The following is a 22,166-nucleotide window of genomic DNA, read 5'->3' as shown; positions in this document are numbered from 1 at the left end:
TTCAACTGCAGGAACCTATCTTGTACTGCTCCAGAGAAGGACAAAGGAGTGGGCCTGGGAGAGAGCTCTGAGTTCTTCCCTCCTTCATACTGGGCCTTAGAGGAACAGAGCAAAGAGCATTAGGATTTTGGAGGCAACAGTCAGGCATTTGGCTTGTAGTGGTAGATGTCACCAGAAGGTGGTAATATCTCTGGTGGTACCTGGGAGTGGTTGTGGCCCTAAAGGGCCAATGGGCTAAGCAGAGAGCAGAAAAATGGACCTAGTGACTGAGATCTCTGACCAAGTAGGGGCTGAAAATCTGTCTCCAACTTGAGAGACTTGGCAGGATCTGTCTGTCCAGAAAGTGGGATTGTGCTAAGGGGATCTTTGTCATAGGTTGAGGTCTGTCTTATTAGTGGAGGCTGGGCTCCACTAATCCACGCAAACACACAATCCACAGAAACTTTCCATGATCCTTCAGTGACTTTCCCCTAGTCACGAATGACTGCTCTTAGGTACAAAGTTTTCATGTTTTCCCCATTGAACCTCAGTGTTTTCTATAAATTTATATTCCTTCTAGATCCAGATTTCCTGACAGTCAAACCACCAATGCCCATTCATAAAGCATCAGCAATTCTTCTGGTATTTACTATCCAATACTGAATAAGAGTTCTCATTTTTCTAACTTCTGCCTCAGTTATTATTCTGCCAGTCCTGGGGCTTGAACTCAGGGCCTGAGCACTGTCCCTGGCTTCTTTTTGCTCAGGGTTAGCACTCTACCACTTGAGCCAAGCACCACTTCCACCTTTTCTGATTATGTGCTGCTGAGGAATCAAACTCAGTGCTTCATGCATGCTAGGTAAGCACTCTATGGCTAAGCCACATTCTCAACTCCTTTAGCACACTTTCTGAGCGTGGGAAAGGAAAAAGATGCTCTGCAATGAGATACTTTTTCCTGTAAAACTCATTTCCAGTCAGAGGGATATGTATTGAGATCAAGTTTCCAGGATCCTTGTCCTCAACTCCCAGCTGGTCCAACTGGGGGTGGGGAAGAGGATGAGTAGGAGGACAACGAGGAGGAGGAGAAGTCTCTACCCAGTACTTACTACTTCATCCTGGTTTGATTCCTAGGAGATAGCTGTCCTGAGAGGGCCCCACGAGGGTGTGGTTTGTAACATACAAGAATAAAAAAACTAAGTCATATACAATTTACAAGTATAAATCAGCAATGCATTATCAAAGTAAAATATATTAAATAAAAATTTAGGGCTGGAAATGTGGCTTAGCTGTAGAGTGCTTGCCTAGCATGCATGAACCCCTGGGTTCGATTCCTCAGTATCATATACACTGACAAAGCCGGAAGCAGCGCTGCAGCTCAAGAGGTAGAGTGCTAGCCTTGAGTAAAAGGAAGCTAGGGACGGTGCTCAGGCCCTGAGTTCCAAGCCCCAGGACTGGCAGGGGAAGAAAAAAAAAATTACATAAAGGTAAACATTCACCCAGGGAAGTGACCTGGAAGTCAGCCCCGGACGAAGACCGTGGATTACGGATGGGTCCCCGTAGGCAGGCGTGACCTCTCAGCTTCTAGTGCCAGCGGGCGAGGCGGGAACAGAAACGGGAGCGCCAGGCTGGGACTTCCAGCTCAGAGCAGTCCCTGGTCTGGCTCCGGGCGCTGCGGAAGGGCAGGGCAGGGTAGGGCAAGGGCTGAATGTCATTGACCAGGGGGCGCGCCCCGCCGGCCCCTGCGCACTCTCATTGGCTGACCTGGACAGAGGCGGAGTCTCTTCACCGGCCTACGCCTCCAAATGTGTCCACGCTTGGTCTGAACGCGGAGAGCTGCGTCTAGGCCGGAACTGGGAGCTGGAGGCACCATGAGCCGCAGCATGGAGGCTGCACGGAGCTTCCTGAAGCAGCTGGAGGCGCGGCGCGGCCGGGAAGAGGCAGTCCTCGCCAGCGAGTTCAGCGTGAGTGAGCGCGTGTGGACAGTCTCACCGTGCGCTTTGGCGCTTCGCTCCAGACAACCTGGATGTCCGTCCTACCTTGCAGCTAGCGGGCTCTCCTTCCCTTGGTGCCCGGGCTGTCTTCCCTCCCTGAGGTCTCCGCTTTCCCCACCCCAGCACCTGGGTAGTTGCCTGGCTCTGTCTTGCCCTCCACCTCCGCGTGCAGATTGCGGAGGGCGAGTCCCAGGCCAGGCGGCTCGGGTCTCAGCGTTCTCTGGGGCAGGGCGCGGCCGGTGCCACCCGGGCCTGCGGCACACCTGCTTGGGAAGTCCCTAGCCCCGGCTCTCCACAGGGGGTCGCCCTTGATCCCAAGGAAGCAGAGAACTGGGGAGCAGAGGCAAGTGCAAGAGCAAGGTTCAGGTGCCAGGAATTCAAACCCACGTCGGGCTCTTCTGGGCTGTTTCCCTGGGTGGTTTCCCTAGCTCCTCTGGTCTGCATCCTCCTTTGTTGAAATGGGGTGTGAGTGACTAGACTATCTTGAGAACAGTAGGTAAAGCTCTCAGCGCATCTCGGGGTGCTTACTTGTTAGGTGTCACCACTTGCAAAGAGTCCAAACGTTAAGGAGAGTAGTGCTGTTTAGTGAGTGCTAATGCAGTGCCTCCACGGCATGACATATTTCAAATATAAGTAACGTTCCAAATATGGCAGCACGACATGCCACATTTAGGAATGTATACTATTTATTATGAAGTCATAAAATTATTACTTTAAACCACAATTTACAAACACAACCTCATGAAACAACAGCACAGCAAGCATAAATAGAATAAACAAAGACCAAATTTAGTCACTAAATTCCCAAGTGAATATACAATCAGTATGTAACACATACGTTACACACACATCAGGAAAGCTTACATAAATGCCAACACAACATGGCCTAGTTGTAAGTGCTTGCCTCACATACATAAACCCCTGGGTTTGACTCCTCAGCACCACATATATAGAAAAAGCTGGAAGTGGCACGGTGGCTCAAGGAGTAGAGTGCTAGCCTTGAGCAAAAAGAAGCCAGGGACAGTGCTCAGGCCCTGAGTTCAAGCTCCAGGACTGGCAGAATTAATTAATTAATTAATTAAGTAAGTAAGTAAATAAATAAATGGAAATACAATATCCATGTGGTGTTTGGCCAAGCTGTATGGCCCTTTGTGTGGGGAGGGTGCTGAACCATCCTCCTGCTTGCTAGAGACTACTCATCTATGCACCCATGCCCTTGGCACACACCTGTAATCCTGGGAAACAGATCTGAGGATGGCAGTTCCAAGCCAGCAACTAAGTCTACGAGACTCTTATTTCCAGTTAACTACCAACAAAAAGCTGGCAGTGGAGGTGTGGCTCAAGTGATAGAGGGCCTGCTTTGAACAAAAGATAAAGGACAGGACCTAGGCTTTGAGTTCAAGCCCCCAGTACTGGCACACGCTCGTGCGCACACACACAAATATCAATAGTAGTGATTACTACAGGCTATCCTTAGGGGCTTAAATGACCTGAGGGATGTAAAGTGGCTTAGTAGGTGTTATTTATTATCATTGTGATAATAACTGATGATGTTAATACACTAATCAACAATTATAATCACCAGTAATAAAGTACCAATAGTGTCTTCCAATATGAAGAATATGCTATATGCTTGTTGTGCATTCATGTATATTGCCATATATTGTTTTGTTATATTAAATAATACAAGATATATTTGATTACAGTTATCGCTTTCAACCCAGGGTAACACAGATTGAGTGTGCAGGAGCTGACAGCTCAATCTTCATTGTGACCCCTTTCGATGAAAACGTTGGGCAAGTCACTTGGCCATGTGCACTTCAGCTTTCTCATGTGCACAATGAGCGTGTCAACAGCAGTGACCTCTCTATAGGGACCATGGAGTAATTAACTTTAGCACAGATCCTGGCATCGAGGATTTCCTCTTGGCCATTGTTATTTTATGTAGGTCCTGCGCCACCGGGGGTCTGCACTCATCTCCCCTGGGGCTATTGGCCTGTATTCTATGAATGCCTCCGGGCATTCTCACTTGGCTCCTTGCTTCCCCTGTTCTGCCTTCTTGATCGGCTCACTGTGCCTCCTGCCAGGATATCCTGGCCCGCTCTGCTGCCTGGAGGACTCAGGGTGTGCGCTCCACCAAGGCTGGAAGTCGCTGTGAAAACGTGAGGAAGAACCGCTACAAGGACGTGGTGCCCTGTAAGTCGGAGCTTCCTCGGGGAACACGTGCCCCCGCCACGGTGCTGGTTTGGGCATACCTGCTGCAGACCCACTGAGCTCCCAGGGGCTCTGCTTCCGCTAACCCAGGGCTCCCCGCAGCCCATGGTCAGCCCGGGATCCCTGAGGGTGTGCTGTCCATCTCCTCCTCACTGGCAGATGACCAGACTCGTGTGATCCTCTCCTTGCTCCAAGAGGAGGGACTCGGCGACTACATCAACGCCAGCTTCATCCAGGCAGGCGGGCAGTCCGCGGAAGGGCGGGCTGGAGGTGGCGAGGGCGAAGGGAATTTCATGAGTGGATGGGCCGTTCCTAGGGCGCAGATGGCAGCCGGGCCTATATTGCCACACAAGGACCCCTCCCTCACACCCTGATCGACTTCTGGCGCCTTGTCTGGGAGTTTGGCGTCAAGGTGAGGTCCAAGGGCTGGGAAAGAGGTAGGATTCTTAGCGCCTCCAACCTGCTCACCTCCCTCTCCCCCTCTTCCCTGGTCTAGGTGATACTGATGGCCTGTCGAGAGACAGAGAACGGACAGGTATGTGTCAGGATGCAGGGCCCACCTGGGAGGATGGGGAAGGAATCCTGCTAGGGCCTTCCTGACCCAAGGACCCCAAGGTTCACTGCACTGTGGCTCTGTGGAGAGCCACGAATTTAAATCTTGCCTCCATTGTTCATGGAGCTCATTCCTATCATGTGGGTAGCCCTTGTCCTGAATTTCTCAGCCACGCAGCACAATATAGGGAAGGCTCTACACTGATGAGGTCCCCCTAACTGGCTCTGATCTCTTTATATCCCTCTCTCTATCCTCATTCCCCTCCATCTATCCTGGCCTCTGCTATTCTTAGAGACATCAGGAAGGGTTCTGACTCAAGAATTGTGCTCAAGACCTTCTCATCCCTCACTCCAGCCTCTCCTTCAGGCCTCCTCTTCAACTGTGCTATCTTCCCACGCTTGCACAGTAACTTTGCACTCCCAGCGTCCCAGTCTCCTTTCCTTGTCCTACTTTTCCATTTTTTCTTTACACTTCTTGTCTTCTAAGGCACTATATAATGTTAAGATAAAATTGGTTCTATGTTATTAGTACATTCCACAACTTAGCATTTTTGCTTTCACTTCTCCTTTTAAAGCAGCTTTGTTGAGATACAATTCACTTATTTAGGTAATGGTGATGCATACTTACAGTCTCAGGTACTAAGAAAGCCAAGGTAGAAGGATCATGGGGCCAGCCTCACCAACTCAGTAAGACTCTGTTTCAAAAGGCAAAATACAAGCAATTCATTCATTTGAAGGGCTCAGTCCAATTGTTTTTAGTATGCTCCTGAATTATATAACCAGTCCTAGAATGTTTACATTATTTTCATCACCTCATTAACAATCACTACAACTCTGGGTGGCAACTAATCTACTTTTGCTCTCTTTAGATTTGTCTACTCTGGATGTCTTATATAAATAATCATATGATATGTGGATTTTTATTTTTATTTTTTGCCACCCCTGGGCCTTGGACTCAGGGCCTGAGCACTGTCCCTGGCTTCTTTTTGCTGAAGGCTAGCCACTTGTGGCCGTTTTCTATATATGTGGTGCTGGGGAATTGAACCCAGGGCTTCATGTATACGAGGCAAGTGCTCTTGCCACTAGGCCATATCCCCAACCCCGATATGTGGATTTTTAAAATTGGCTTCTTAATGTATTTTGAGGATTCATGAAAATGTTGTAACATTTATCAATACTCGATTTCCTTTTACTTAATACTGTCCCATTGAGTGTACCTTCTACATTTTAATTCTCCATTAAGCAGTTTCTTGGATTTGGATTATTTCAACCTTTTAAAAAAATCTATTATGAAACATGCTACTAAAGCACTCACATATGTCTTTATGTAGATATATGCTTTCATTTCTCTTGAGTATATACCAAGCACAGGAACTGTTGGGTCACATGAGAACCCTATTTTAATATTTTGAGGAAGTGACCAGCTGTTTTTCATAGTAGCTACATGTTGTTACATTCTCACAACAAGGTATGGCAATCGCAGTCTTTTTATATTCCCACCATTTATGATTCTTCATCATCATTATTATTATAATCCTTGGAAAAGTGGTTTCTTACTGAGACTCTTCTTTAAAATTACACATAACATAAAAGTTGCTTTTGGATCACCTCTTAGTTCTAACTACTTTTGAGGCTAAGGGAGCAAGGATCAGACTTCAAGGCCAGCCCTTGCAGAAAAGTTCTTGAGACTTTATCTAAAAAATAACCAGTAAAACATAAGGCTGGAAGTATTAGAGCACCAGCTAAACAAGCTCAAAGCCCTATTCAAACCCTAGTACCCCACCCACCCACCTGACAACCACATACAAAATTACTTTTTTTTTTTTTGCCAGTCCTAGGGCTTGAACTCAGGGCCTGAGCACTGTCCCTGGCTTCTTTTTGCTCAAGGCTAACACTCTGCCACTTGAGCCACAGCGCCACTTCTGGCCATTTTCTGTATATGTGGTGCTGGGGAATTGAACCCAGGGCCTCATGTATAAGAGGCAAGCACTCATGCCACTAGGCCATATCCCCAGCCCCTAATATCTTACCTGTAGTTCTCTGGGTTTGAGGCAATTTTTCTATGATGTTAGACAGAAACAGAGATCTAAATCCTTTTTCATTTCTCATATGGATATCCAGTTGTTTCAAGATCTTTGTATCCTTTTGAAGATTATTTGACCATAAATGATTGTTTCTGAACCAATTTCATTCATTGACCTATAGGACTCGTTGGGTTTATTGTGACACAGTTTTGATAATTATATCTTTGTAGTAAATTTTGAAATCAGGAAATGTGAAATCTAAATATGTCCTTTCTTAAAGATTGTTTTGACTATGTCCCTTGTTGTGCAGAACAGATTTAACAAGGAAGACATACTGTCCATGCTTAGAAAGGCCTTCATGTAAATCTGACTTAGATGAACACCTGTACAAGTGGCTCACAAATCTGTGTGTTTTTGCATGTGTGCAATGGTATGTGCTGAGTACTTGCTCTTGTTCTGAGAGTCTGATGAGATGATGTTATGATGCAAATGTCCAATAAAAATCCAGGCTGCTGAATCCCTAATGAGCTTCTCTTTGTGGTTCCAATGGAAGCTTATGCTTTGTTGCCTGCAAGCTTTACAAACCCTTTCCTTTTGCTGGTTTTATTCTGAATCCTTTCACTGAAATAAATCATATCCATGAGTGTGACTATATGCTGAACTCTCCATGTTTACCTAGTGAACCATGCACCTTAGGAGTGGTCGTCAGTACCCATAATACAGTTGCATTTCCATATTCATTTTAAGACCAACTTGGGAATATATTTTTTAAAAAACCTGCTGAAATGCTCATAAGGACCACAATGCACTTGTAGGTCAAATTAGAGAGTACTACCAACTGAACAGTATTATTTTCAAGTCCATTTAACTGGATCCTCCCTTATTTCTTTCAGCAATGCTTTGTTAGTACTTACTATAAATGTTTTGCCCTTTTGTTAAATTTATTTCTTACTTCTTTTGGTATCAGTAGGGTTTAAACTCAAGTGTGTGCCCTGCCCACCCTTGTTTATTGGTTGAGATAGTCTCGTGAGCTTTCGGCCAGAGCTGGCTTCACACTCTCCTCCCAATGTGAGCTTCCCCGGGAGCTAGATTATAGATATGAGTCATCATATCCACTGTGGTAATTCTGTACTTTTAAAATTTTTTGATGTAATTGTAAGTATGCTTATTTTTTATTTTGTTAAAAATGAAATGATTTTTATGGCCAGCCCAGGCTGGCTATGAACTGAGATCCTGAGATCTCAGCCTCCTGAATGGCTAGGATTATAGGCATGAGCCACCAGCTCCCAGCCAGTCTTCCCTTTTTCTTTTCTTTTTTTTTTTTTTTTGGCCAGTCCTGGGCCTTGGACTCAGGGCCTGAGCACTGTCCCTGGCTTCTTCCCGCTCAAGGCTAGCACTCTGCCACTTGAGCCACAGCGCCACTTCTGGCCGTTTTCTGTATATGTGGTGCTGGGGAATCGAACCTGGGGAATCGAACCTAGGGCCTCGTGTATCCGAGGCAGGCACTCTTGCCACTAGGCTATATCCCCAGCCCCAGTCTTCCCTTTTTCACTTCATGTCATTTCTGTTGTTGCATTTTCATGTTTTTGTTTTTTATACTAGTGTGTTATCTTGTGAATTTTACATTTCAGATATTTTATCTTTCATCTGTAGAAGTTCTGTTTACGGTTTATTTATTTATTTATTGCCAGTCCTGGTGTTTGAACTCAGGGCCTGGGCTCTGTTCCTGAGCCTCTCTGTGCTCAAGGCTAGCATTCTCCACAGCACAACTAATGGCTTTTTCTGAGTAGTTTATCGGAGTTAAGAACCTTATGGACTTTCCAGCCTGGGCTGGCTTTGAATCACAATCCTCAGATCTCAGCCTCCAGAGTAGCTAGGATTATAAGCATGAGCCACCCTAAGCATGTTCCATGTCAGTAAAAGGCTTGTGTGGCAAAAGACAATCTTGATGATTGATTACCTTGTAGGCCTCATCCGTTTTCCCACCCAAAATCATTGTCTAGAAGTTAGGAATTCTTCCAATTCAAAAAGTATAAAATCTATCTGGCTGGAAATACGGCTTAGTGGGTAGAGTGCTCACCTCGTATACATGAAGTCCTGGGTTCGATTCCTCAGCACCACATATATAGAAAAAGCTGGAAGTGGGTGCTGCGGCTCAAGTGGCAGAGTGCTAGCCTTGAGCAAAACGAAACCAGGGACAGTACTCAGGCCCTGAGTTTGGCCCAGGACTGGCAAAAAAAAAGAAGTATAAAAGCTATAGGAAACACCATTTTGAGTCTTTCACACTAATTTCCTGTGTGGAAAACAAAAATTTCTCTCTTTTTCTATTTCTTCATTTTACCCAGTTATATTAAAATAAATCCTTACTAACATTAAAAAAAAATCATTATAGGATAAAGATGTGGCTCAAGTGGTAGTGTACTTGCCTAGTAATCACAGTATCCTGGGTTCAAAACCAAATACTGCAAAATAAAACCTTAATTCTTCATGCTTCCCATTTCATCTTTGAACATATTTATAATAGCTGTTTTAAGGTTAGTGTCTCTTTCCTCTTCTGTCATTTCTTAACACCCCCTCCCTTTTTTTTTCTTTGTTGGTCATGGGGCTTGAACTCAGAGCTTGGCCTCTGTCCCAGAGCTCTTTTGCTCAAGGATAGCGCTCTACCACTTTGAGCCACAGCTCTACTTCCAGTTTTCTGCTGGTTAATTGGAGATAAGAGTGTAAAGAATTTCTTGCCCAGTCTAGCTTTAAACCTAGCTATGATCCTCAAATCTCAGTCTCTGAGTAGCTAGGATTACAGGCATGAGCCACCAGTTCCTGACTTTCCTAATCTTTTTCTACTAACTGATTTTTCTACTAACACATTTTGCTACTTTGAATACTAAGTAATTTCTTTTGAATGCTTTTGTTCTGAATTTTACACATCTGAAAGTTGGATTCTATTGATCATTTAGGGATTTTCTTTCTTCTTCCCGCACACCCTTTTTGTGGTATGAGCACCAAACCCAGGGCCTCAATCATACTATGTAAGTGCTACCATCAAGCTGTGCCCTCCAACCCCTGGGGTTTGTTTTTATGCTCATTTAGGATAAGTCAAGAGTAGAATTTATTGTAGAATTGATTTGGCTCTACATTCACATATAATACTTCTGAAATCCCTATGTAATGTCTCTTATAATCACTTAAGATTGCTCTACTCTGGCTGGATGGAATGTAAAACATTTTGTTCCATTGTCAACCCAAGAAAATACTCTTCCTGCAGATCTATAATTATCATTCTTTCACGAGTAGCTAATTTTGCATGGTCTCATGGAATTTCTTGCTATATATACTCTGAATAATAATTTTATTATTCATACAAAAAGATGAAGTTGGGGAGAAGTCCTCTAGCATATTTCTGGAGCTGTGTGTGTGTGTGTGTGTGTGTGTGTGTGTGTGTGTGTGTGTGTGTGTGTTGCTACTGGGATTTGAACTCAGAGTCTTGTGCTCTCACTTGGCTTTTTCCACTCAAGGCCACACTCTTACCACTTGAGGCATGCCTTCATTGCCAGCTTTTTGATGGCTAGTGATAAGAGTCTCACAGATACTCCTGCCCAAGCTGGCTTCTAACTGCCACCATTAGATCTCAGTTTTCTGAGGAGCTAGAATTCCAGGTGTGAACTAGATTTACAGGCATGAACCATCCAGTGCCTGACAACTGTTGCCTTTTCTCTTCTCTTTTTTTTTTTACTTTTGTTTGCGTAGCTCTTTCTTTCCAGGACCCTCCTGTGTCCTACAAATTCTAGCAGAATGACCTCCCTCAGCCATGATCTCTGTCCATTCATCTCAGTGGAATTGCTGAGTTCCTCACATTTTGCAGCCTGCCACTTCCAGGCTATACGTCGGTTTAGTGACTAGAGACCCACACTGCATGAGTCAGTGATAGAAAATAGTGCCTCATGCACTTTGCCAGCTTTTTGGCTGCCTGCAGTCAGAAGATATCCTGGACTGAAGATATCTTCTTCCTGAATGTTCAACAGCTTGTGTCCATGGATTTTCCATGTGTTTAGCAGGATGCTGGACAGCTGACCTCTGTTACAGCAGCTGCTGTCAGTGCTTTTCCCAGCAGCACCCGGGGTACATTGGATCATAATTCTGAAGGTGACCTTCTCCTCACTCCCTGCCCTTTATTCTTTATTCTGTAGAAGAAGTGTGAGCGTTATTGGGCCCAAAAGCAGGAGTTACTGCAGGCTGGGCTTTTCTGCATCACCCTGGTAAGCTGGGGCAAAAATGGGAACAGAGGCCTGGGAGATCATAGAAGCTACAGATTTCAAGGAAGATACCCAGGGTGGAAAGCCTTTGGGGGGACTGGAAGGATGAACTTTTTCCCCATAGTTTCCTCACACCGTGGGCAACTCAGAGATTGCCTGGGTAGTAGCATGAAAATAGTCAGAATGCAATAACACTATTAAATATTTTTTTCTTGTTTGATTTGGTTGTTTTTATTTTGGGTGCTGGGGATAGAACTCAGCATCTCCAGGGAAGCATCATAGCACTTTTATTTTGTATGAGCAGTTATCTTTGTAATATTAAATTCTCATTTTCATCAGTTCCAAAGAATTTGAGGAAATCTCTTGTCCTACATGTACTTGATGCTCAATAAGTACAATGAACTGTTTTATTTGAAAACAAGGAACTCTTATTTTCACTGTAAATGTCTTGTTTCAGTTTATGTACTACTCCTCTTATCTGATAAATGAAAGGTTTGGGAGGTATTTAAGTCAAATTAATATTTATTTATTGCTGATTTGTTTGTTTATTGCTAATTCCGAGGCTTGAACTCAGAGGCTGCACACTCTTGCTTATGGCTGGTGCTGTATGTCTTCAACCAGGCCTCCCATGCCTCCAGCCTAGCATTTTGCTGGTTAACTGGAGTAGAGTAGAGCTGGAGATGAGTATCACACAATTTTTTTTAACATTTCTTTTTGCTTAGGCTGGCTTCAAACCTCAATCTTCCAAGTGTCAGCCTCCTGAGTAGCTAGGATTACAGGTGTGAACCAGGGGCTGCTGGCCAAATGAACTTTTAAAAAATGTCTTTGGTATTTGATTTTTTTAGTCAAGAATGCATTTCCCCTCCAGGCACGGTGGTGTATGACTATAATCTAAGCACTGGGAAGACTGAGGCAAAACCAGGCCAACCTGAGCCACACAAGGGGTCCCTGTCTCAAAAGAAACATAAATTCTTTTCTAAAATGTGGTTTTGGACATTGTTTGTTCCCCCTCTCCTTAATTTCCTTTCTTTTCCCACTTGCCCCATGTACTCAGACAAAGGAAACACAGCTGAATGCAGACATCATCCTCAGGACTCTCCAAGTCACATTCCAGAAGGTACTAAAAGAGAACTATTTCTTCCTCCCCTTGGTTGCTATGTAAAATGGACACCAATTCAGTAGATCCCCTCCCTTCCCCGGATCAAATTCAGAGACTCCAACGTGCTAGTGACCCTTAGCAATAGTTTCACCCGGCCACACTGCCAGCCCTATCTAGTGGATTTTAAGGACAGCGCTTAGAACTGGGCCTGGAGTGCCGTAGGAGCTCAGTGAAGGCATCTCGTTCCCATTCTTCACTCCTGTGTGTTAGGAATCCCGTCTGGTGCACCAGCTGCAGTACCTGTCTTGGCCGGACCGTGGAGCTCCCAGCAATCCCAATCACATGCTCTCCATGGTGAAGGAAGCCCGCCGCCTGCAAGGATCCGACCCTGGACCGCTCTGTGTCCACTGCAGGTTTCAGGAATGGGCTTTAGGAGGACCTGGTGAGGCAGAAGGAACAGGGAAGATGGAGGAAGGTCAGGAGGGGAAAACTGGGCTTGCATCCAGTCTTGACTTCTGAATACCTTAGGCCCCAAGAATGAAATCATTAAAGCACTGACTGCTTTCTCCAGTAAGCATACAACTGACAAACAAATATGGCATTCCTTTGAAATACAAACTGGGCATTCTGCATACCAAGAGACCCTGCAGGAATCTCACCCGGACTACAAAGGCCCCCACTGAAAAGGGGCTGTGGTAGTACAAGCCAGTCATCCCAGCACTCAACACTAAGGGGCAAAAATACCTCAAGTTTAAGGTCAGCTTGGGCTACACAGGGAGCCCCTGTCTTCTGATGAGGGATGAGTGAGGAAAGGAACAAGAAGGGGAGGGTGGTGGGCCGAGGCTGACGGAGCCCGCCCTCCTTCTCCCTGGTCAGTGCGGGCTGTGGGAGGACAGGTGTGCTGTGCACGGTGGACTACGTGAGACAGCTGCTTCTGGCCCAGGTAGGATGCGGTGGTTGGTTGCACGTGCAGCTCTGGCCCCAAGGCGCTGCTCACAAGCTCATCTCTTTGTCCCAGAGGATGCCATCTCACTTCAGCCTCTTCCAAGGGTCCTGGAGATGCGGAAGCAGCGCCCTGCGGCTGTGCAGACCAAGGTGCCGGCTTGGCTCCCTACCCCGCAGGCGCAGGTGGGGCCTGGTCCTTCTCCCCGGTTCCCCTCTGGATGGCCGCTTGTCCCCCCACAGGAGCAATACCGGTTCCTGTACCACACCGTGGTCCAGCTCTTCCACTCAGCACTCCGGAGCGCCGGCTCCCATGGCCAGGGCTCCAAGGAGGTACAGAAGCCCTCCTCGCATGCCCCCTGCTCACCATCCATACCCACACGTTCCCTCCACGCACACATGTGCCCACACAGGCTCCTGATGAGTGTGACTGCGTGGCCTTGCCCACGAAGAAGGTAACCACAACGAGGAGCCTAGTCGGTTTCTTCGAGAGCTTCATCATCTCCCCCCTCCCCACCGTTTTCCACCAGAACTGGGCCCCGCTGTACGAAGATGCACTCTCCCTCCGGGCGTCCCCAGCCCTCCCGCTCGGCGGGGTGCTCAGGTACTGGCCCAGGCTCTCCTTGTACTTCTCAGGCTAGCCTTTCCTCTCCAGGAAACACCATCCCAGTCCTCGCCGTTCCAAAGCCAAGCCCAAACGTTCCCTGGCCTTCTCTTTGAGCTGGAACTACCCCCAAGTGGACTCTGATCCCAGCGCTCCCACAGCCTCTGCCTCCTAACGCTGGCCCCACCTCCCAAGCTCAGCCTTTCGCCAGTCATGAACTGGCCAAGTATTTCCTAAGGATGCTCACTTGTCAGACCTAATGTTAGGGCGGCGGCCACCCCTGACTTTAAAGCCGCTGGCTTTACCCCTATCCTCAGAGCTGCCTCTCGATTTTAAGGCCTTCGATGTCACTTCCCCATTCTTTTATTCCAAAATGATTGTGCAGCAATGGCCCTCAGTGAGAATGCCCTTGCCCCCTCTCCCCAACACGCGGGCCTTGTCCCTTCCGAGCCCACAGAGCTGCAACAGTGAGCCACGCAAGCATGACCCCGTTCCTCAGAGACCCCTCCTGCTCTCCTGTGCTCCGGGGCGGGAAGGAAGTGGTTGGGGCTGAGCGCGCCCCACCCCACCTCCCGGGGCGCTGCCCTCTCACTTCCTCTGTGCCCGCGCTTCCCCGCCCCCGTCCACGGCAGGAGCATCTCTGTGCCCGGGACCCCGGCCCTCCCCACGACTGACATGTACGCGGCAGTGCAGAAGCGCCCGCCGCCCGCGGGCGCCAGGACTGGCACGCAGGAGCTCAGCAAGGGGGAGACCCCGGTCTATAGCCAGGTGACCCCACGCGCCCAGCGGGCCGTGGTGCCCGTGGAGGACTCGCAGGGGGTGCCGCTAGGCCGGGGTAAGTCGAGGCCTGCCCCAGCGCCGAGCTGGGAAGGGCTGGCATCTTCCCCCTAGTCCCTGCCCTCCTCCTGAGAGCCCTTTCCAGATGGACTCCTGAAAGCCCAAGCAATGGGAGACCTCAGCCCGGAGCCTCAGCATGGCCACGCCCCCAAGGCTCATTTCCTGCCTTCCCTAGTGACGCCTGGGGCTCTGCTCCCCATTTAACTCCTGAAAGCTCCCCCAGGCCAGAACACAGTACGGGAGGGGGTGGGTACTAGGTCCTAGGCCAGCCTGTGTGTCGAAGCCTTACCCCAAGGCAGGTGTCCCTGGCATGTCCAGATCCATCACACAAAGCCGGCTTACCACCTTCCACTGGCTGGGCTCAGAAGCTGTTTGAGGTGCAGTCTGTGGACTGCAAACGCCTGAGCTGACTCTCTCTCTCTCTCTCTCTCTCTCTCTCTCTCTCTCTCTCTCTCTCTCTCTCTCTCTCTCTCTCTGTGTGTGTGTGTATGTGTGTGCGCGCACATCTCTTCTATCTGTAGTTCCTGATAACCCAAACCCTGCTCGATCTGATGCCTATGAGGAGGTGGCAGATGGCGCTCAGACTGGTGGGCTAGGTAAGTCCCAGAAAGCTGGGTGGAGCAGACCCCAGGAGATCAAAGCTTAGGGGAGGGGAGTGGGCTTGGGCCTTAGAACTGCATGGATATGTCCACTGTGGACCAGAAGGACATGGAGATTGCAAGTTGCCTCCTACAACATGACTCAGCTTCTTCATGAAACTGGACATTCCTCTCCCAGGCTTCAACTTGCGCATCAGAAGGCCAAAGGGGCCGCGGGACCCCCCTGCTGAGTGGACCCGTGTTTGAGTGCTGTACCTATGCCTACCTGTTGCCAACATGGGTGCTTGGACTGCTGTAACCACCACTCTGCTGAGCGATGGATTTATAATGAAAGCACTGCATCAAAAGACCTGCATCAAAATAAAAGTTTCTCAGGGTATAAAAAGTAAAGGCTTTGCTTCAGTGCTTTTAGCAGTCTGGCTATTCAGGTGCCCTGAGCAGATTCAAGAAAGTACACCAGGAATGGACACTGCTAACCCCCAGAAACAGCCACACCTTTAGTGGGGTACTCTATAGCCAGACAAATGGGCCTCAGCCAGAGAGACAGACCAACCAACCAACAGCCTGACAGACCACCAGCCAGAGAGAACACCAGAGCCCCCGAGGCAGACTCCTCCTCTAGTAGGCAGCCAGATATACTTCTAGCTGGAAAGCAATCCAGGTGGACACAGCTAGCCAGACAGGTGTTTCAGCTGAAGAAACCCTATCCAACTTCCCAAATGGGAAGACAATTGATCTGCACTCCTAACTAGTCAAGTTCACTCCTATCCAGATAAATCTCACCCACTCAGAACCCTAGTGGCACAAACATTCCATCCAGCCTGCCAGATTCCCAAATAGCCAGACACAGTTCTCTGCCTATGTTTAGCTGTAGATATTGCTGTTGCTGGGCCTACAGCTGGGAGTGCTGGTATACAGGTCATCAACTAGCCAGACAGGTGGATGGATACTGAGAGAGAGAAATATCCCAAGCCTAGAGGTCCTCCACTATCCAGATCATCTCCCAGCTGGACAGACATCACACATCTGATAGGTCCCTTATTTGATCAGTGGACCTTTAGACAGACATCACACATCTGATGGACCTTTAGACAGTGACCTACTGCCCAGTTGAAGTTAGATCCCAAACTAGTTGACTATCTAGGTCCAAAACTAGTTGGACAGATAGACTTCTAGATAGACAAACTTCAGATAGATGGGCAAGTGGACCCCAAGTGTCCCAGATGAGTAGGTATGTGCCTCTAGTTATTCATATAGACCCCTGGTCAGGCAGACTCAGTCTTTGAGCTGGAAGGACAGAGACTGTTGCTTGGCAGATGTACCTGCAGCCTGCTACACAGACCTCAAGATTGGTAACTCAGAGTGGTCAGTAGATTGATGAGTCTTTGAGATCTCATTGCAATGGATTCCAGCCACACTGAATCCTAGCTTGACAAAACTTTCAGATAGACCCATGGCTATGCAGATATGTAGACTCCCAGATAGAACTACAACAGCCAGCCAGACCCCTAGGTAGATACTCAGTGAACAAGAAATATACCCAGCAACAAAGAACAATCTGTGTGTGTGTGTGTGTGTGTGTGTGTGTGTGTGTGTTTGTGTGTGTGTTTCTGGAATTGAACTCAGGGCTTTGAGCATACTATGCAAATACCCCACCACTGAACTATACTGTTGGCCCTAAAACAGTCTTATTTATTTATTTATTGCCAGTCTTGGGCCTGGACTCAGGGCCTGAGCACTGCCCCTGGCTTCTTTTTTGCTCAAGGCTAGCACTCTGCCACATGAGCCACAGCGCTACTTTGGGCCGTTTTCTGTATATGTAGTGCTGGGGAATTGAACGCAGGGCTTCATGTATATGAGGCAAGCAGTCTTGCCACTAGGCCATATTCCCAGCCCCTAAAATAGTATTTTTAAGTAGGTGCTGTCACTGTGCTCAGAGTTTACATAAAAACAAGGCACAGAATATACAGATTCAAACCTAAGTTTAGGCAACACTAAAACCAGTGATTTTATAAGATCGTGATGGTTTCATGGTTTGGTATAGAAATATATGCTTGTGGAAAAAATGAGGTTGTGATCTTTAAATGAATACTTATTGCTGGCTACCCATATGTGCCTGGGCTGATTCACTGATCTTCACAGAATACTATGATAGCAGTATCTCATGTTTCTTTAAACTGTGAAAGGCCACGTATCAAAGTATTTAGTAGGCTAGACTCAGTCATATGACCTTGAGGAAGTATCATGATTTCTCTCTGGTTCAATTTCTATATACAAGATGGGGAAAATAAAAATTGCTTTTATTGTAGGACTGTAAATACAATTGTTCAGAGCAAGAGTGAATTTGTATACTTGGAATAGGTGAAGAAAGACTTTTTTAACTTTGCAGAGAAAATATAGCTATAGTAAAATATAGGAAAACTATATCTCAAATATGAATACGTGAATGTAAATTTGATTATGCATTCCATTTAAAGCAGGGTGGATCCAGTATTTGAGAATAGCTTCATTTTTTTTTGTTTGATGTGTGTGTATATGTCAAAGAGAAAGTGAGAATGTGTATGTATGTGTGGTGTGTGTGCACATGCACGTGTGTGTGCACATGCGTGTGTGTGTGCCAATACTAGGGCTTGATCTCATAGCTTCTCATTTTTTTGCTCAAGGCTGGCACTCTACCACTTGAACCATCCCCCTAATTCTGACATTTTTCTGGTTAATGAGAGACAAGAGTCTCAAAAGCTTTTCTGCCTAGGCTGGCTTTGAACCTCAATTCTCAGATCTCAGCTTCCTGAGTAGGTAGGATTACAGGAATGAGCCACTGACACTTGGCTAGTTGCTTCATTTTAAGTCAGTGGGTGGAAAATATGGTTTATTGAGTATATTTGTGATTTAGTCATTTAGGAAAAAAGTTTGAGTTGTACAACATACCTTACAGCAGGACAAATTGTAAATGGATTAAAAGACAAATGTAAGATATTAAGTCATAAAAGTATTACAACAAATTATGGGAAATTTTCAAGTCATTGATCATACCAATCCTTGCTAGTATAGAAAATAGAGCTGGGCACTGGTGGCTCATGCCTGTAATCCTAACTATGCAGAAGGCTGAGTTCTTTTTTTTGTTTGTTTGTTTTGTTTTGCCAGTCCTGGGGCTTGAACTCAGGGCTTGAGCCCTGTCCCTGGCTTCTTTTTGCTCAAGGCTAGCACTCTGCCACTTGAGCCACAGCGCCACTTCTGGCCATTTTCTATATATGTGGTGCCGAGGAATCGAACCCAGGGCTTCATATATATGAGGCAAGCACTCTTGCCACTAGGCCATATGCCCAGCCCCCCAGAAGGCTGAGTTCTGAGGATTGTAGTTTGAACCTAGCCCAAGCAGAAAAGTCCATGAAATTTTTATCTCCAATACACTAAAAAGCTGGCAGTGGGGCTGTGGCTCAAGTGGTAGAGCACTAGCCATGAACAAAATAGTTTAGAGACAGCACTTAGGCCTCGAGTTCGAGTCCCAGGACTGGGACACACAAAAAAGTCAGAAGCCCCAAATAAATACAGATATATTTTAACTTGTGAACATATTTCAACCTCACAAAAATCACTATAAGCAAAGTCATACAATTAATTACAATCCTGAAAAATTCTTTACTATTGACATTAAAATTTCCCCTATGTGAAAAGCTTCCATGAATCAATAAACAATGACAAAAATTTTAAAATAAAAAAGTGTGCAAAGATGGTCTGTCATGCACAGTAGGAAGCTCAGCAGTTAGAATTATGATGCCATATCCACTTTTACTATGTTAGCAAAGATTAAAAAAAAGTTTAAAAACCCAGAGTATTGCATAAGAAGTGAAGGAAATGGCCACATATAGCCAGTGAGTGCCTAAATGCATACAGTTCTATGGGCAAGGAGTTTAATGATGCCTGTTAACATATAAATGTATATGCCTCTGAATATTTCTTTTGTTTCTAGGATTTTTATCTTTTGAAATTTCATTTCTAGAAATTTGTCTTACATGGATACTCATAAAACTTCAGGATGACTACAAAATGGTAGCACTGGGTTATCCACTGGAGCCCACAAGATTGGGAACACTTTTCTTATTCAGTATGGCAAAGTCTTTTAGTAAAAATTCATTCAAATGAACTTTAGTTTTTCTAATCTCGTGGGAATATTTTAGACAGGTCAGAAATAAATGAAAGAAAAAGAAATCAATGAAATGTGAATGTAATTTACTGCTGTGTTTGAGAGAAATGAATCCAGTACATTTTGGTTTGGACTACTGGTTACCATTGCTTTGGTGCTTGAGTCTTGCTAGGTGGATGGCACTGAAATAAAGTATTGTTCAACATTGTCAGAAAAGCCATAAAAAGCAAAGACACATGAAAGGCAGGTGACCCAGGACCCAGTGAAGACAACAGGCCTGTTGCTTGAAAGCAGATACTGAATAATCCAGAACACACAACTTTCTGCAGAGAAAAAATATTTAAGAGTGATTTGGGAATAGTAGGCTTACTGACAGTAGGATCTAGATGGAGGATTTATGGAGTGTTATGGGCATCAGGAAAAAGCCAATACACCTGCTCAGGAGATCTGAGCTGTTTGGACTCCAACAGCCTCTGTTAACCCTGCTCACTTGGCCCCCTTTATAAAAGTTTATTGTGGGCTGGGAATGTGGCTTAGTGGTAGAGTGCTTGCCTAGCATGTATAAAGCCCTGGGTTCAATTCCTCAGCACCACATAAATAGAAAATGCTAGAAGTGGTGCCGTGGCTCAAGAGGTAAAGTGCTAGACTTGAGCAAAAAGAAGCCAGGGACAGTGCTTAGGCCCTGAGTCCCTCAGTGCTTCAGGGTTGGCAAAAAAATGTTATTGTAATGGTGATATGCAGGAGGATTACAGTTACATATGTCAGATAATGAGTATGTTTCCTTTCCTTCAGTGTCATCCCTTCCCTCCCTACCAGTCCCTCCCTCCTGTCTTCACCCACAAGTTGGATGGTTCACTCTACCGTTTCCAGTGAACACCACTGCTGAACTTGCTCACCCTTTTCCCTTTGAGCTCTGTGCATCCCCTACTCTCCCAAAGACAGACAAATGCACAAATAGACATAAAGAAAGGAAAACAGAGACAATAGCAAAGAAAAAAATCCTGTTTCTGTTTCTTGGAGTTCATTTCGATGTATATTATTTCACATGATCAGAGGCACATAGGCATTGTGCCTCTGTGTTTCTCCCCCAAGAGTAATTCTTTTGGTCACACTCTCTGTGTATGAGTATCTAGAGCCTTGTACAATGTATCATTTCCCAGTGTATTTTTAGATCTAGCTTCCGCACATGAACAAAATTATTTGCTGTTTGTCTCTCTGAGGTTGGCTTACACTTTGGCCCCTTGGACTGCTTCCTCCTGTCTACATGTCCACATGAAGCCAGTGCTCCCACCATAATTCACTTCTGCCTTTTGAGGCACCTTTTCCCGCTTCTCTTTCAGTCACATCTCTCTCATCCCCTAAGCTCTAGTTCACATTTCATCCAGCCTCTGCTAATGTAGATTTCTTTCCCTCACCAGAACTCGTCGCTGCTCCCCAAGTACCTGGGGTCCGCCTCTCAGCCGGTCCCAAGCTGGCCTACCCTGGGGGCTAGAAGCCAGTTCTGCAGGTCGGGGATGGGTCTTGTTCCACTTTGTTGCCTATGCATTTGGAGCACACCCTGTACAAAGCAGTGTAGATTTTGGTGGCCACATTTTAGTAAGTGTAATACTCCATTGTGGTCTTGAGAAATTGTCTCAATGGGAAGAGCCTGCAGAATGTCCACTGCAACCTCAATGAGGTCATAGAATAAATCACTAAGCACCCATTGTTCACCAGGTGTGTGTGTGTGTGGGGTGTAATAGGGTTCCACTACATAACCCAGGCTGACCTCACAATCATCTGCCTCCATTTCCCCAAGTTCAAGGAGGCCTGTGCCCCACAACTGAACTGTGTATTTTGAAAACCAGGAAAGCCATCCTTACCAGGAGAATGTGAGCTGAGTACACATACTGTGTGGCCAAGTGGACAGAGCAGGTAAGGAAGTATCAGAGTCACCAGCCTCATTTCTAGTCCTGGCAGTTGTGCCTGGTTTAAGGGACAGAATTCGCCTTAGTGGCTTTGGTCCTATTCTTTCCCAAACATATACATCTGCATAATTAACACTTGGAACATGTACAAGGAAAAAGGCTTGGGGAATGGTGGTTGCTCAGGGCAAAGGGCAGGAGAAGAGATGCAGGCACAGGTGAACCTGTGGGTTGTAAGTCTTTGATTAGGTAAAATGGTGGGGGAAGAAGTCCTGTGTTCTGGATCCTGATGGACCCCAGGTCTCTCGGGTCAGTGACACAGAGTTGTCATTAAAAAAAAATTGAGTGGCCAAATGTTAGGCCTACTCAGGGAGCAAATAAAGGAGAGTGCAGTGCATTTGTGATAATCTTCTGGAAAGACATGATCCAGCACAAGCCCAGCTCAGGGCCAGCTCAGTCAGATGGGAGTGGTAGCCTGAATTCAGCTGCACTCAGACTGAAAAAGCAGGTAAAAATACCTCCTGTACTAAACAGACTCTAGGCAGAGTCATGGGAAGGATTATCTGGAAATAGGCATGCAGAATGTATGTATTATAGATGATAGGTCGCCCCAGTATCAGGGATGTGCCATAGCCATCCACCTGCTGTGGTGAACCCTGATGCTCCACATTCACATTCCCAGCTCAGGGAAAGCTGGAAGAGGTGTTATTGTTAAGCCTGGTGCTGGTGGCTTATGGCTGTAGTCCTATCTACTTAGGAGGCCTGGGCCAGAAAGTCTGTAGACTTTTATGTCCACTAAGCTACCAAAAAATAAAAAGCTGAAATTAGAGCTGAGATTCAAGTTGTAGAGTGCTAGCCTTGAGAAAACAAAAATAAAAGAAGCTTAGGAACAGCATCCAGGCCCAAAGTTCAAGCCCCAGGACTAACACACAAATACATTCATAAACAAACAAACAAAGTATCATTGTTTACATTTCTAACTTTTGGTATAATTTGTTTTACACAAATGGACACAAAATATGAAATG

The 22,166-nt window shown here is 46.1% G+C and overlaps 1 protein-coding gene across 1 annotated transcript; it reads left to right on the top strand.

Annotated features, from left to right (window-relative positions):
• The first annotated feature begins 1,784 nt into the window (after positions 1-1,784).
• Ptpn18 (protein tyrosine phosphatase non-receptor type 18) lies at positions 1,785-15,469 on the top strand. The gene is given in 16 exon segments (XM_048345691.1): positions 1,785-1,940; positions 4,058-4,166; positions 4,344-4,420; positions 4,501-4,596; positions 4,681-4,719; positions 10,945-11,013; positions 12,065-12,127; positions 12,380-12,522; positions 12,986-13,052; positions 13,128-13,155; positions 13,158-13,204; positions 13,295-13,384; positions 13,582-13,655; positions 14,288-14,490; positions 15,014-15,088; positions 15,270-15,469. Coding segments are annotated over 16 exon segments (1,341 nt in total). The 5' UTR covers positions 1,785-1,847; the 3' UTR covers positions 15,338-15,469.
• Positions 15,470-22,166: the final 6,697 nt, after the last annotated feature.

Source organism: Perognathus longimembris, chromosome 4 (assembly GCF_023159225.1).
Source record: "Perognathus longimembris pacificus isolate PPM17 chromosome 4, ASM2315922v1, whole genome shotgun sequence".
Lineage (NCBI taxonomy): Eukaryota > Metazoa > Chordata > Mammalia > Rodentia > Heteromyidae > Perognathus > Perognathus longimembris.
This window is presented reverse-complemented; position numbering and strand designations above follow the sequence as displayed.